General features: G+C 40.9%; 2 protein-coding genes across 2 annotated transcripts in view; one reads left to right on the forward strand and one right to left on the reverse strand.

The window, feature by feature from the left end:
• bmp6 (bone morphogenetic protein 6) overlaps positions 1-4,312 on the forward strand; it is a 47,832-nt gene extending 43,520 nt beyond the window's left edge. Inside the window, exons 5-7 of the mRNA XM_068709698.1 lie at positions 161-237; positions 1,416-1,526; positions 2,666-4,312. Of these exons, the coding sequence (XP_068565799.1) occupies positions 161-237; positions 1,416-1,526; positions 2,666-2,815 (338 nt within the window). The 3' untranslated portion in view covers positions 2,816-4,312. The remainder of the gene's footprint in view (positions 1-160; positions 238-1,415; positions 1,527-2,665) is intronic.
• Positions 4,304-12,376, reverse strand: txndc5 (thioredoxin domain containing 5). The gene is made up of 10 exons (XM_068709699.1): positions 12,038-12,376; positions 11,140-11,292; positions 10,581-10,686; positions 10,380-10,476; positions 9,432-9,547; positions 8,304-8,390; positions 7,802-7,960; positions 6,913-6,995; positions 6,666-6,795; positions 4,304-6,042 (listed from the first exon to the last, which is right to left on the reverse strand). Exons 1-10 carry the CDS (start codon positions 12,220-12,222, stop codon positions 5,920-5,922), a joined length of 1,239 nt encoding a protein of 412 aa, XP_068565800.1. The 5' UTR covers positions 12,223-12,376; the 3' UTR covers positions 4,304-5,919.
• Positions 12,377-14,947: the final 2,571 nt, after the last annotated feature.

The following is a 14,947-nucleotide window of genomic DNA, read 5'->3' on the forward strand; positions in this document are numbered from 1 at the left end:
GCCATCCCATCACCATGTTGGGCAACTAGAAAGAGATGAACAACATAATATAGGTGTTACTAATTCACAACAGGTCTAATTATCCTCTCTCAATTAGGGGAAACTATGAAGTTTGTGTGCAAGATGCGATTTCCTGATGATTTCTCTTGTTCTGTTGCAGATTACAACAGCAGCGATCAGAAGACGGCATGCAGAAGACATGAGCTCTACGTCAGCTTCAGAGAGCTGGGCTGGCAGGTAGCCAACATTTTCTTATTTAATACATCTGAACACGTTAGCATACATGTGTGATGAACAGGGTACAGTGGTAGTGAGGTTCATGCATCTTAAAGGCTAGTTTGTTTACTGAAACCTAGGTACCGTACTGATGTAAACATATTCAAGGGGCTAGCAAAATAAAAATTGACTTTATATGGAATTTGGTTCACTAATTATCCATCAACACACACATAATGTTTCAGCTACGTCTTCTTCAATGTGCAATAGTCATTAAGCTTCAGTTATTTTATACTGTAACAGCAATAAGTACCAGGTGACGTATGAAGTCAAGACAGGTGTCTTAATAGTTGCTTACTAAAAATGTCCACCACATAATATTTAAGGGGCCCTATTGTGAACTCACTCTGTAAAAGAGAAAATGTCAGTTAAAGTAGCTTTGTGGGAGTAGACCGAAGTCTCTTATGAGTGTGTGTGTGTGTGTGTGTGTGTGTGTGTTTATGAGGAGAAAGACTGAGGAAGAAAGAGAAGGGCAGAGTTGTGTACATCCTTCCCAACAAGCTGTTAACACAGCACTGACATCTAGAGGGAGACTGACAGCACTTTCTGTCTCTCTATCTCTCTGTCTCAAACACACACACCCAGACACGCACATGTGCGCGTACACACACACACACACACACACACAGAAATGGAAGTGGACAGACATAGAAGAGAAAGACAGAGAGATTATTAACACAGACAGGAAGTTGCACTGGAGAGAAACACAAAAACAAGTAAGAAAGAGGTAAAACATGAAGAGAATTTGTCAGAGCAAAACAGTAAGACGCAGCGAGGAAGGAAAGGAAGGAGGAGAGTATTGCGTCCGTGAGCGATTCCACAGACAGGAGTGTTTGAGCAGGGACGTCCTCAAAGACGGACCAACAGCAGTCAGGTGGGCCTCTGTAACAGGTCAAGGACTACCTGCATCCATAAAATGAATGTGACATTGACTTGCAACAGTTTCTTATTGAGTTGTTTACGGTGATTCAAAGAGAGGGAACGTATTGTGGAATAACAACTGACCTTTTTAGTGTTTTAATAAGTACCTCTCTGTTTAGGCATTAATATATTAGAATGTTTTATTGACTTTGATCTGATTGGTGTCATCTGCTCTGACTGTGCTGCTTTTAACGCTTACTGTCATGTGTTTCTCTCAGGACTGGATCATCGCTCCTGAAGGCTACGCAGCCAACTACTGTGATGGAGAGTGCTCCTTCCCCCTTAATGCCCACATGAACGCCACCAACCACGCCATTGTTCAGACACTGGTAAGGCCTAGACACAGGAGAGCATCATGCTCAGTGTATTCTAACAGTGTAGGAGTTTTAGGTTTAACTCGGCCCTCCCTGCCATGTTGTGTGTGATAGTTCCTGAGGGATCTCAGAAACTATGGCATTAAAGTGTCTGCGACTCTGTTTATAGGAATTTATTGTAATCCTTTTTCAAGCAATAACTACAACAGTAGTTACAACATGTGTTTTTATGTCCCAGAGGCATTATATTCATCCTCCTGGACTCAATGACGAATTATTTAGAATTTGATCAAAGATCAAAGTCATTGTCACAACACAAAGCACGTCTTTGGCCATAACTCAAAAATGCATTTGCTAATTAAGATCATTTTACACAGATGTGTTATAGAATAAAATTAAGTCATGACATTTTGGACAGACATGGATGTAAATTGCAACTTGACTTGAACACGCGAGGCAGTAATTCTAGCTTATGGCAAACAATTCAATGACATTTGTTATCATCTATACTGACTTTTTATGACATACTACTCAATTCTTATGGGATACTATATAATGACATTTTAAGACATACTGATTACTTTTTATGACATACTATACTATGACATCTTCTAAAACTGTTTTTTATTGACACACTATACAATGACATTTTTTATTGCTTTTTTATGGCATACTATGCTATGACATTTTGTTTTTACTTTTTATGGCATACTATTTTTTCTTTTTAGTCATGGTGTAGTTTGTGAAAAAAGTTAATGTATAGTACTATAGTATAATACGATGACTTTGTTTGACATACTATACTATGACTTTTGTTGACTTACTATACTATGACTTTTTTATGAATTTGTTCAACTGAATATACTATGTGTTTTTATGAATTTTTTCGACTTACTATACTATGACTTTTTATTAATTTTTTCGACTTACTATACTATGAATTTTTTTATGATTTTTTTTACTTACTATACTATGAATTTATGACTTTTGTCGACTTACTATACTATGACTTCTTTATGACTTTTCTCGACCTACTATATACCATGACTTTTTTCAACTTTCTATACTATTGGCTTTTTTATGACATACTGTACCGTGACTTTTTTTTTTGATTGACGCCTATAGAGGTTTAAAGCATTTCTAATGATTTTCAGGTGCACCTGATGAACCCAGAGAACGTACCAAAGCCATGCTGTGCCCCCACCAAGCTCCACGCCATCTCAGTGCTCTACTTTGATGACAACTCCAACGTCATACTGAAGAAATACAAGAACATGGTGGTACGGGCCTGCGGCTGCCACTGACACCGATATCGACGGCTAATAATGCCGGATTAGAAGTTGGGTTGGCAAAGGGCTGCAACTGCAAAAGTGACTTCCGGGTGATGTTGACCTCAACTAGACAGCAGCTTCCTGTCCAAATCCTCAGCCTGCAAGGAATGTCCACCCTGAAAGATCGTTGACATGTTCTATTCAAATAGTCTTGGGACAGTTCAGTAATAGGCAACTTCACCCTACAGTGTTGAGCCACCAAGTTGTCAATCACCTTCTCTATTAGCTGTGGAGTTTTCACTTCATGGGTCTGCAACTGAATGAATGAGTGTGTGTGTGTGTGTGTGTGTGTGTGTGTGTGTGTGTGTGAGTGTGGAGAAGATGGAGTGTTTCGGTTTGTATATTATGTGTTTATGGAAGTGTGTGTATGAATACCTAAGAGGCTACTGCACCTTCTCCCTAATTGAGAGGGAGAGGGCTAAACTGAACTGTTGTGGGGCCAGTCAGAGTGCTGCTTTCTTTTCCTTCTCCTCTCCCGCAAATTAACATGGTGGATCAGTTCTCAGAGGGGGCTCGAATAATTACGAATGAACAGCTTCTCTACAGCGCATGATGGAGTTATCACACCATTGAAAACCAACAATAATCAGTGACATCACCTGGTCAAATGACAGTGTATAGATGGTTTGAGAGAGATGGAAAAATACACACTCAAGTCTCCTTTTCAGTGCAAATGTTAACTCAATCTAATACTAAATGAATGATACATTGGAGTCAGGAGATTCATATTTCCTTACTCTTTCCTCATGTATTTTCTTCTTAAAGCCATATTTGCCCTCCTAAAATATAATATGGACTGAACCAAAGTGACCACAGGCTATTTTAGAAGCGCACTGCTCCAAATATCCCCTCAGTGTCAATATTTGCCAGGCTCACGCTGAGCTGCGATTCACCAGGATGGTTAAACATGATGCATGTTGTGGCTAAACTGATGTTTTTCTCCAAAGAGCCGAAGAATACAGCCTTATCCCTCCGACATACCGCAAATGGCCATTTCCATGTTGCTGCACTCGCAAAGTTAACAGCCGCTTCCACCCCTGACAACCCATCAAGAGATTGTGGAAAAACATGTAGAGTCAAAAACAGCCAGCAGAACAGAGTCTGTGCTAGCGTTCTGAAATTAGCCCTTTGCTTTTTCAACCCCGAGGGTAAAATTATGTCGAGATTTGTGTCAAGTGGCAACGTCTTTCCAATTGAATATGTTACTGTGAGCTTTGAATGACATGGAGTTTATTTTAATGAAAAACTAACACCTGCAAGAATCAATACCTTACGTGCCTAACCAATCATAAATTACAAAATATACCTCTGGTAAGCTGCTGTTTACATTTGTGATCCTGTTTAGTCTGTTTTTTGTAAATACTTGTACATTCTCAGCTTATTTATTGCACCTTTTATTAAAAAAGAAAAAACACATACCTTATTAACAGAGAGATGCAAGGACGAAATGAAAATACAAACTTATTTTTGAAAATTTTATTATGAAATCTCATGTTACAACTTGCCATTATTCACTTTTTTTTGTACAAAACCCATGGGTAGTGCACAACCCATGACTCGTAAGGAAAAAAATACTTCTGTCACTGGAGTTCCTTAGACCATGTGCTATCCATAAAAACTTTTACCGACTAAAAAAAACTGCTGTGTCTCTGACTGTTTGTGTACCTGGGTTAGACAATAAAAAGGTGGCCTGCGTCATGCAGCATACACTTGTCACATAACCTGGGTCAAAGAGCGTTAGCAGTGTTACTGACATGGCCTAACAGGTGGGTGAAGTCAGTCACAGGAAAGTGTCCGGAAAAGAAACCGCTCTCAGAACCAGGTCTGTGACAGATGACTTTTCTTGACTGTTGAATCTGTTGAAACAGCAGCTGGTTCAATCGCTAAGGTAAGACTAGACCACAATCATGGTCAGAAGGACGATGCGATGCTAGTTTCAGTCCTTCACAAGTATCATTACAAAAATGGCAAATGGAAGTAAGATTGTAAACTGATGAAACTTAATTCCCTTGAAAAGATCACGATGACTTGCAGAAAGTGCAAAAGATTCTAAACACCACCAAGTGACCCAACTGTCTCCTCCTGCTCCACTTTCTGGTTCCCAAATCCTTTGGACATGGCCTGAGAAATATACCACAAAAACCTTACATTCACACTGTTTGTACTACATTTGAAGATGAAATTAAAACAGTAGCAGCAGACGGTCACTAATTGAGCAAAATGGTCCAGGCCAGAGACCCTGAAAGCTAGGAGGAGTCGAGAGGGACGGCAGATTGAGATCACAGGAGTCAGAAAATGGGTACGATAAACAATTGCCATGTTCAGTATACCAAGCCTACCTAATGTATCCCGTTCTTTCCAAAAGATAAAAAACATCATCAAGAAAAAACGCTATGTGTCATTATCAGACCTGTGATAACAATGGTTCCTCCATCACAACTTCTTCCAGCCTGCAGGGCGTTTTCCTGAGCGTTAAGTCAGAGACGCCGTCGCTGGCATGGATAGAAAGGACCCTCAACACAACACTTTACAGTTGGGTGACACTAACTTGACAAACTTTTGAGTGTCAGTACCTTAACATTAATGGCTTGTGATTTAACAACAGATCCCATGTATAAAATGAAGCATTTAGGGGAAAAAAAAAAAAAAAAAAAGTCAAATGGCTACAGAAGAAGTTCATCAGAAACAAATGCTTTTTTATCCAACAGGCAGAAACTGGCACACCGTTCCTTTAGTGCTACCAGTTTGAAGAAAGACCTTTTTATCTGTGCGAGGAGTTCTGGTTCTGATTGACTGAGCAGTGCTTGCAAAGTGGTTGTCCGACATATTACTTAATTTGCAGACCCAACCAAAAGGATAGTATTCTCCATTTTTAGGAGATTTAAGGTTGGGCGACAGCAACGAATATTCACATCCCAAACAAACACTCCGCTGAATCATTCCGTCATTGACTGACTCCTTTCTGAAGAGAACCCGAGTGGAGAGAAAGAGAGAGAGGTTTGGCTACTGTAGGAGGGAGAGTAGTGTCCTACAGGCCAGATATGCAGAGTGGTGGAGAGTTGAGTGCTGACTTGACTCTACAGCTCGTCTCTTGCCTGCCTCATCACGAAGCTGTGCAGGCTCTCAAGGTCCCGCCCGCCGTGATGCTCGTCACCCTGCTCCCCCGCCCTGAAGAGGATCAAGGAGGGGTAACCTCGGACCTGAACAAAGAGGGAAGAACAGCAGCAGCAGCAGCTTAGTCCATGTGCTTTGCCATCCTACAAAACCCATTTAATTCTTATGCAATGTTTAAATATTTAGCAGTAAACAAAAATAAATGGTGCCTGAGTGAAGTTGAAACTTTACTCGGGCAGCATACTTTGAGATGTGTTGCTTTGAGTTAAAACCACTCAGGTAAGAAGATGTAAAGTTTTATATATTGGATATATTTGATTAAAAAAACACAACACCAAAGAGGGTACATTTTATCAATACATCACTCAAGTCATAAAGAAAACCCAACTGTTGACCTTTGATGCAACAATAAGTTGGCTTAATGATCAAAGCTGGTGAGCGCGTGTGCCAACATTTATTTACCCATGACTGTTAAATCTGCGTTTAGATTATAGTATATAGCATCTAATTAAAGTATGTGGCAGTTATATTGTTTTATGGCGCTGTAATAAAACCATCTTCACTTTATTACATCCTGTAAAACACACTTAATCTTGAGGAAATTAAAAAGCTGACAGAAGGGTATGTGAGAGGAGCAGATCAAAGTGCTGCATGTTCTGTTTGGATGGTGTCTTGAGGTATAAATTGTGGATGACACCCACATACTTACAGAGTACTTGTTGCAGAGTGTGCGCTCAACAGTGCAGTCAACTTTGGCTATCTTGACGTCGGTGAGGCCGGAAAACTCCTTCTTGGAAAGATCCTCCCATGTCGGAGCGAGGTTCTTACAGTGGCCACACCTACAGTCAGGGTTACACAGGCATGACATCACTTAAGACATATTCAGACATTTGAAAGTGGCTGTGTTACTTCAAAGAGGATGCTGAAGATGAAGAATAATAAAATGACGATCTTACCATGGAGCGTAGAATTTGATGAAGGTGAAGCCCTTTGCCACGCTCTCGTCAAAGTTGGACTCTGTGAGGTCCAACACACTGGACTGTGGAGAGGACAGAACATCTGATATTTAACTGTGATGGTCGTGATGATCCCTTTGATTACCTGACCGAGAACCACTACTCGCATACATGGGGGTTAAAATTTTTTTTTAATAAAAATTGTCATAGTATATGTTTATGGAAGTCAAATTATAGTAAGTGGAAAAAAGGTCACACACACACACACACACACACACACACACACACACACCTCTAGGATGTTGTGTCCAAGGTGCATCCAGATTTACAAAAACAGCCTTCCACCATCGCTTCACTTTTGTTGTTGTACATTCTTAAAAGGATGATGTCATTGTCATCAGCATGCCAATCTGAAATGCTGGCATTCACCAGCCTCACTATAATTACTAATAACTTAGAGGGAGCCAAGCTCAGAGATCTTTACCTATGTGCAGGTTAAAGATGGACACAATTACTTTGCTCCACCCTAATGAAACATCTGTGATTGTACTTTACATAAAGTGATTGCCCCTCCATTTACAGCTTCTCATGCAAAGCAGATTCCCCAAATATTCCCAAGTCATCATATATGGGCTGTAACACTTCTGCAGCTTGGCTAGATCGCAGCATTGAGCACATAGCAATGTTAAAACCGTGTTAAAGTCAGGACCGCTTTATGAGTATGTTCAGGTGTCTAAAGCCTTTCATGCGCCAGGCAAAATAATCTCAACACATTAAACTAACTGAAGAAGTGCTGATAAAATATGCTTTGAGTATTTCTGAATGTATGAACACCTGTAGCATGTATTTCTTGTGTATGACATCTGGTCTTTTTGTCGTTCACACCCACCTTTACCTCCTCTTCGGCCGGCTCATCAGCGGGGATCTCGTTTGCTTTCTGTTCCTCGCTCGGTTCTTTTTCTTGCTCCTGAGCGACGGCAGCCTTCAGTTGATTGTCCACAAAGTCTTTGAAGGAGTCCAGGTCTCTTTTTCCTTTGTACTGATCCGTCTACAAAAATCACACACACTGAAATGAATAACTTACTTACACGTTTCAATATTAAACTCAGATCTCCGATGGCGCCAACGTAATCATATGATGGCTGTTATGATTAACATGTCAGTGTTTTTAATATTTATGCGTTTAATCATCCCAGTGTGACGTAATGTCATGGAGGTTGTTATATTTTGCAATAAATCTTAGAAGGTGTCGATGAGAAAGAACATGACAGCCGCAGTGGCAGCAGGTCAGACGCAGGCAGGCGACGGCCAAAACGTGTGTCGAATGGCTGTGCAGGCAGAGACTATTTGGAAAGAAAAGTCTGTAGCAGTGAAAAAAAATGATTCCGTACCTTCTGTCCATTGTTGAAGAAGAGCAGTGTGGGATATCCACGAACGCCGTTCTCAGAGCACGCCTCATACTGCTGAGTACAGTCCACCTAGGTCACAAATATATGAACATGCGTCGTTAAACCAGAATGAAACATCAACGCAAATACTGACTGTAAATTTGTTTAAGCGGTGTGTGTTTATTGACACAGTATGCAAACAGGTAGCTTCACATGTGACCAGCATCCCGTTGCATCCAGGAAGTTGTAGTTGTCGTTAGGGGCGCAAAGGATCATAAAACCCACGGTTCGGATCACGGCAAAAGAAAAAATAATTTCAACCGCTCTGAAGTCAGTGTAAACCATTCAAAGATCTAAATGTTATCCTTTTACTTTGCTGTAGTCATCTATGGTGTTTTTAATTTTATTTATTTATACCGATGTATTATAAGCTGCTTGGAGCTAGAGTAGAACCGGTCATAATTCACACTCCATTATCAATTTTATATTACTATGAAAACATCTTCTTCAAACAACTGTATTAATGAAAATTTCTCACCAAAACTACACTTCACAAGACAACATTTGAACACATCATGCGGTCATAGTTTACCGTTGCCCAATACTATTTAAACTGAACAGACCCTGAATGCATCATCACGTCACTGAATGAAACCTCTGTAGGTTAGTTGTTAGCGGTGCTGCCATTGCCACTAGCTCTCCTCCTGTCAATATGAACGACGTGACATTATCAGCGATCGCCGAATAGAAAGCAGGAATTCTGATGTCCTGATAATCTGTGCACTCTGCGGTTCACATGCGTGTCGAAACCGCGAGGGGGATCGGTACAGATCACAGATTGACAACGGGCCGTTACATCCCTACCTGTAGTGTCAAGTCACAAGGACGAGAGCAAGTGGAGCACTGCAATAACAGTTTATCAGATGCGTGTCACAAAAACAGCTCATATAGTAGGATTAGGAAAATTGCAGCAAACTTGTTTTCGGGTGGCAAGAAAGTGCCATTATTTATAAAATAAATAAATAAATCATGTTTTGTCCTGTTTTTACCCATGTCACAGTTTGCAGTGATTTATTATTTATAAGCAGTTTGATCATGAACCTGCGAGACTGAAAAATCTGAAGAACCCACCTTTCCTATCTTGACATCATCAGAGTGCTCAAAGCTTGTGGCCAGCTGCTCCCAGGTCGGGGCAATAGCTTTGCAGTGGCCGCACCACGGGGCAAAGAATTTAATGAAATGGGCACCTGAAGCAAGAGGAGAACGGCCATATTAGAAAAAGAAATAACCAGCAAAAAATGTCAAGAAAAAATTTAAAGAGCAAGAAAGTAAAATGCCGTGCAGTGGATACCAATTTCTACACGGACATAATTAAACACAAATCCACAATTATGAACGATGAGGCTGAGCAAGTGTTCATAGTTTCGATTTGATGGAGCCGTGTAAAAAGTTGATTCCACAACAAACTCAGCCCAGCCTGTCGAAAATGAAAATATACACCTCCTATACAGAGGTTACACGCAACCAATTACACAACGTTTATTGGAGCTCTGTTGCCAAGATGTGAAGGTGGGACCTATAAACATGCGTAGGTCATATCCTGCTTTTTTTCCTTCTCCAAACAAGAAATCATTTATTTTTCTTCAAAACCAAAACATTCAACCTCAGCGGAGCTTAAAACACACAATTTCAACGAGACAATTACGGCGAGCACTGTTTATTTTAGCATTCGTTGTCTGAAAATCCAGAAACGTGAGGCGACAGGAGACAAGTGTTATACAGTTGGTTCGAGTTGACTGACGTTGTGGATTGTGACTCAGGTGCTCGTGTTTGAAATGTCAGTTATGTCAATCAAGTGTTTCCATTCTCTAAGGAGGGACCCAGAAACACTACTTAGTGTGGTTGAAAACGGAACGCATGCTTAAAATTTGAGCCAAAACAGAAACAAGTTATCTGTTGCAGGCAGGATGCAGCTGCACAAATACACAGGATGAAGACAAGTATTCATCTGCCTCTGTTAAGTGGTACAACAGAGCTTTCATGAAGCGTTAAACGGCATATTTTCTACTAGATGGTTACCTTTGGCTATGTGGGCCTTAAAGTTGAGAGCGGTCAGATCATACATGCCCTGTTTGGGCTCCGGGGCTTTAGGAGGCTCCTGTTCACTCTCTGGTTCCTGGAGGACACACAACAACAAGCATCTTTAAATACCACCGTTCTCCTACTGCAAGAGTCACTGGTTTATAAACTTGAGGTGTTAGAACCGTGAACACGACTCACTGAAGGCTCCTCCTGGATTGACTTCAACATCCAGGTCTCCAGAGAGTTCAGATCTCGGGGCCCCTGGTACTTGACTGCCTCCTGGTCTGGCTTAAACAACATCAGCCTACATGTAAACACAAACAAAATTGTTTAAAATTGCATGAATTTTGGCATGGCAGACATTTGGTTCACACTCACAAGCTTCACAAGAAAGTATTTAAAAGCTCAGTGAACCATGCAACTACTAACTAGTCTCATTACTACAAGCTCTAGGACCCTTTAACATTGTGGTTATAAAGCTTCTGTCAATCATTATCCAGTGTCTGCTGTGTTTGCAGGTACAGCATGCAGTCAGCATCCTCGAGTTAACAGGATGCCATTAAGATACTGACAGAATATTAAACTTAATGCAAGCCAATGTACAACCTATCACCCCTCTGTCAATCAGTGATGAAGAGGACTTTTTACTTTGTTGTTTTTTTATCCTACATGGAAATGCCTTTTTTTGTTGATCTAATGCATGCCGAAGGATCAATACGAATCGATGGATTCAAGAATTCACGTGACGATTACTTACGTGGGGTAGCCCCTAACCCCGTGGTTATTGGAGCAGAACTTGGTGTCCGGGACGCAGTCTACTTTCACCACATACACTGGAGGCTCTTCCATGTTGTTGTATTTGTCTGCCAGTTCATTCCACGCCGGCTGTAACCTCTGGCAATGGCCGCACCTGGACACAACAGTGGTACAAATACCGTCAGTGTACAACAAAAGATATTCTTAAAGCTTTACACAAACATACAACTTATCTGAACTGTCTGATGAGGATACAAAAAGGTTCAGAGGGGTGAAGGTTCAGTATTCTTAGAAATACTGTGAGGCATATGGTGGCCTTCTTCTGTACTCCTTAGACCCCCTCAAGGACCTCTGAAGGTCCGTGGACCACATTTTTGTAACCGCCGACATTTAACGTTATACAGCAGTCAATCAGTGCGTGCCACGTAAGCACGACTTCCCAAACTACAACTATGAGCTGTGACCGACTATTTCTGCACTAACTTAATAAGCATAGCACCACAAAATGTGTGCACTTGTTTAAGTTCCCTCGTACAAAGTGTGCAGCTACATTTCAACGGCTAGTAAACTAAGGTTACTCGCATTGTAAGCACCGAGGCCCTTGTGAAAAGTGCTGCAATTGCAGTAAAGTGCAGTTTGCTAATTGGCTATGCTAGTTAGCAGCTAAGCTAAACACACCGGCTGTCCAAGAGAACGGGGCTTGGTAGCCAACTAGCATGCCTGCTAACTAGCTTGTTTGCTAACTTGCCGGTTAGCTCTAATCCCACTCTCTGTAAACCTTTTCTCCAATGTAAGGGCGGTGTAAATAAAAAGAGACAAGGTTGTACATGTTACTGCAATTAATTTGTTCAACGCTGTATGTAAAAAAAAACTTGTTCACCAGCTAACTGTTCACTTACCATGGAGCGTAAAACATGACAAAGTGGGGAGCAGTGGGCACCGCCTCGTTGAACATCTCTACGGTGTACGTGTGCTTGGCATGTTCATCTTCTTCTGCATCAGCGTCGCAAAACACAGTGGTAAACAGTAACGAAAAATAAATAAAACACAACAAAAAAGGTGTGCAATTCAGTGCTGAGGCCATGGTGAATCTCTCGGTGGGTGCACAGTGTCCCTGCTGGAGTGAAAAAGACCGACTCTCAACGTACACGCCCCTCTGGCAGCCTCCGTTTATAGGAATGTGGACTGTGGATGGGACGCATGCATATGGGGATTCCTGTTCAGGCAGCAGGGCATGCAAACTAGATGTTGTGTAGATCTGTGAAAGCCCGCAAGCAACAAACCGTTCTTTGAGGAAGTATGGAAGCCCATTTGGTACAAGCGACTTTATTGTTAAATATGTTTTGCATTATTTCTTATGTGATGTAGGCATGCGTGCATTGTCCCATGGCTTTTATTGCTGCATGATAAACTCAAATAGTCACAAGGTATTTATTTAATGGGCTCCATGAACAATAATGTGGATTTATCTGTGTGTGTGTGTGTGTGTGTGTGTGTTTAGTTTTATTTTATTATAGTACAGCCAAAGATAGACAGGGAAGGGGGAGAGAGAGGGGATGACATGCAGCAAAGGGCCTGGGGTCGGATTTGAATCTGGACCGCTGTTAAGGACTCTATATTATTGCATACATAATTATTAAATCGATTTGACAATAGAGGGTCTCATATACAGATTGTAAAGCCCTTTGATGCACATTGGTGATTTTGGGCTATATGCATAAAATGGACTTGACAGGATTTGAATTTGTTCTGTGTGTAGACTGCATCTCCATACATACATTCAAAATGTTGGGTGAGTCATGTGCCACATCCCTTATGTACCATTTATAGACATGTCGACACCTGGTTAACAGTTTAGCATCAAATATAAGATGATGAATATAAAGTTAACAACATGAACACTTTAAATGTTGAAGGAAGGCCAGTGAAGTCACACTAGGAAGCTAAGTGAAACAAATGTCTTTAAGATATAATTTAGGACACATTTGAGAGTTTGTTTACCTGTGGTACAGTAAGGTAAAGCCAAATTGGTTGATGGTTCACTAAGTTCTGGTTGACTGCACCGCTTTGGCAGGCAGTCTAAGTTTCCTTCACACCTAAGGCTGTCTCTCTAGAACAAACTGGCCACTCTTTAAATTCCTAATGGTATGAATCCTTTAAAACATCCATGAAAAGATGAAATATTATGAAAATAGACCCAGGATTAAGAGAACAATTTATCGTTTTGATTAAACTATAAAAACATGGGCACAACAGCTCAGGTGTCACATCACCGCTGGTTCAGATGACAGACGGACTGTTGGTTTTCTACACCGATGGTCAGATATGAGTCAGAGTTACCTCCTCAACGATGGAAACGATGCTTGAGAGTGAGCACATTTTAAGACAAATATAATTAATCCAATTTATTGCACTGGATAAATAGTGCCTCTCGTGGGGGCTGTAGCCTCGCGTAATGGCGACAGTGTACATAAATCATACATCTATTCCCACAACGATGTTTGTGTGTGTGTCTGCTCCCTGCTGGCTTCACGGATTGACAGTTCTTTGGCAAGTCATCCATTGCACTTTTAACACAGTCATGATTTCATGAAACCAAATGGAGACAACCTTCATATGTACAGTATTTCCCTTTAATCATTCCCCTTTTTTCCTTTCATCCGGACAACAGGAAGAGTGGGATGAGGAGAGGAGGAGGTTACAGCATGGAAACAGACAGAGTTGTCGCCCAGAGCACACTAGTGTATGACACTACTCCAGACGATTGCATCTCTTTCATAAAACCAGGTTTTCTTGAATGTTTATATGCTAGAAGTGGGTGAAATTATTCTACCATTCAGTGTCTGAAGTTTGAAATGTATGTGTTACAGGCTGAGGTGTTTATGAAGTTCTCTGTGTGTAGAGTGTTTCGGTACTTTTAAGGCCACTTGGCTCAGGACATTGTCCTGCTGTCCCCTAGACAACCATTGAAATTCCACTGTTAAACACGCACGCTGAAACACACACACACACACACACACACACACACACACACACACACACACACACACACACACAGTGTTCTGTCCACAGAGAGTACAAACATTCAATGGAGAAGCAATATAAGAGACATTGAACTTAAGACTTACAGGAGACGATCTTTAACCTTTGGCTGTAAAAGCTCAAACATGGGAGAACTTGAAATGTCTCACCTTTTGGCCGTGACCCCCACATGCCAGGAGCAAACTAGGAAAAATCAACAGATACATCAAAAGGGTCAGAAGCTTGCAGAAACCTTAATGCTTTTTGAATTGCGCATTGAGACCAGAACAGATTTTTTTTAGGCCACCCAATCACAGCTGTACATATTAGAAACAGCTCAATTTGTTTCCATGCGTGTGGGACTGAAGACTCATTTTCTGATAGCCAAAGGGTTAAAGGAATAGTTTGACACTTTGGGAAATTTGCTCATCTTCTTGTCGAGAGTTAGATGACAATATTGATACCACTCTCACATTTGCATGCAAAATTTGAAGCTAGTTAGCAACCGGTTAGCTTAGCTTAGCATAAAGACTGGAGAGGGGGATAAACACTAATTAACACATTTATCTTTTGTTTATTTAATCAGTTTGAAATATTTCCAAGAGATACGCAAAATGTCTATTCTTTTAAAAAAAGAAGAAGCTCAACACTCGTATGTGCCACTGAGTGAAAGAACACGCTGAGTTCTTTAACTTTCCATTTCACATCAAAGGTATTTTTGTATGAACTGTTATGACTGCTATGATCATATTCCTGCTCTGATTTAGTCCACTGCGCTGACATGAAGG

Source organism: Cebidichthys violaceus, unplaced genomic scaffold (genome assembly GCF_023349555.1).
Source record: "Cebidichthys violaceus isolate CVI_PGR_0920_01 unplaced genomic scaffold, fCebVio1.0.p SCAF_15, whole genome shotgun sequence".
NCBI lineage: Eukaryota > Metazoa > Chordata > Actinopteri > Perciformes > Stichaeidae > Cebidichthys > Cebidichthys violaceus.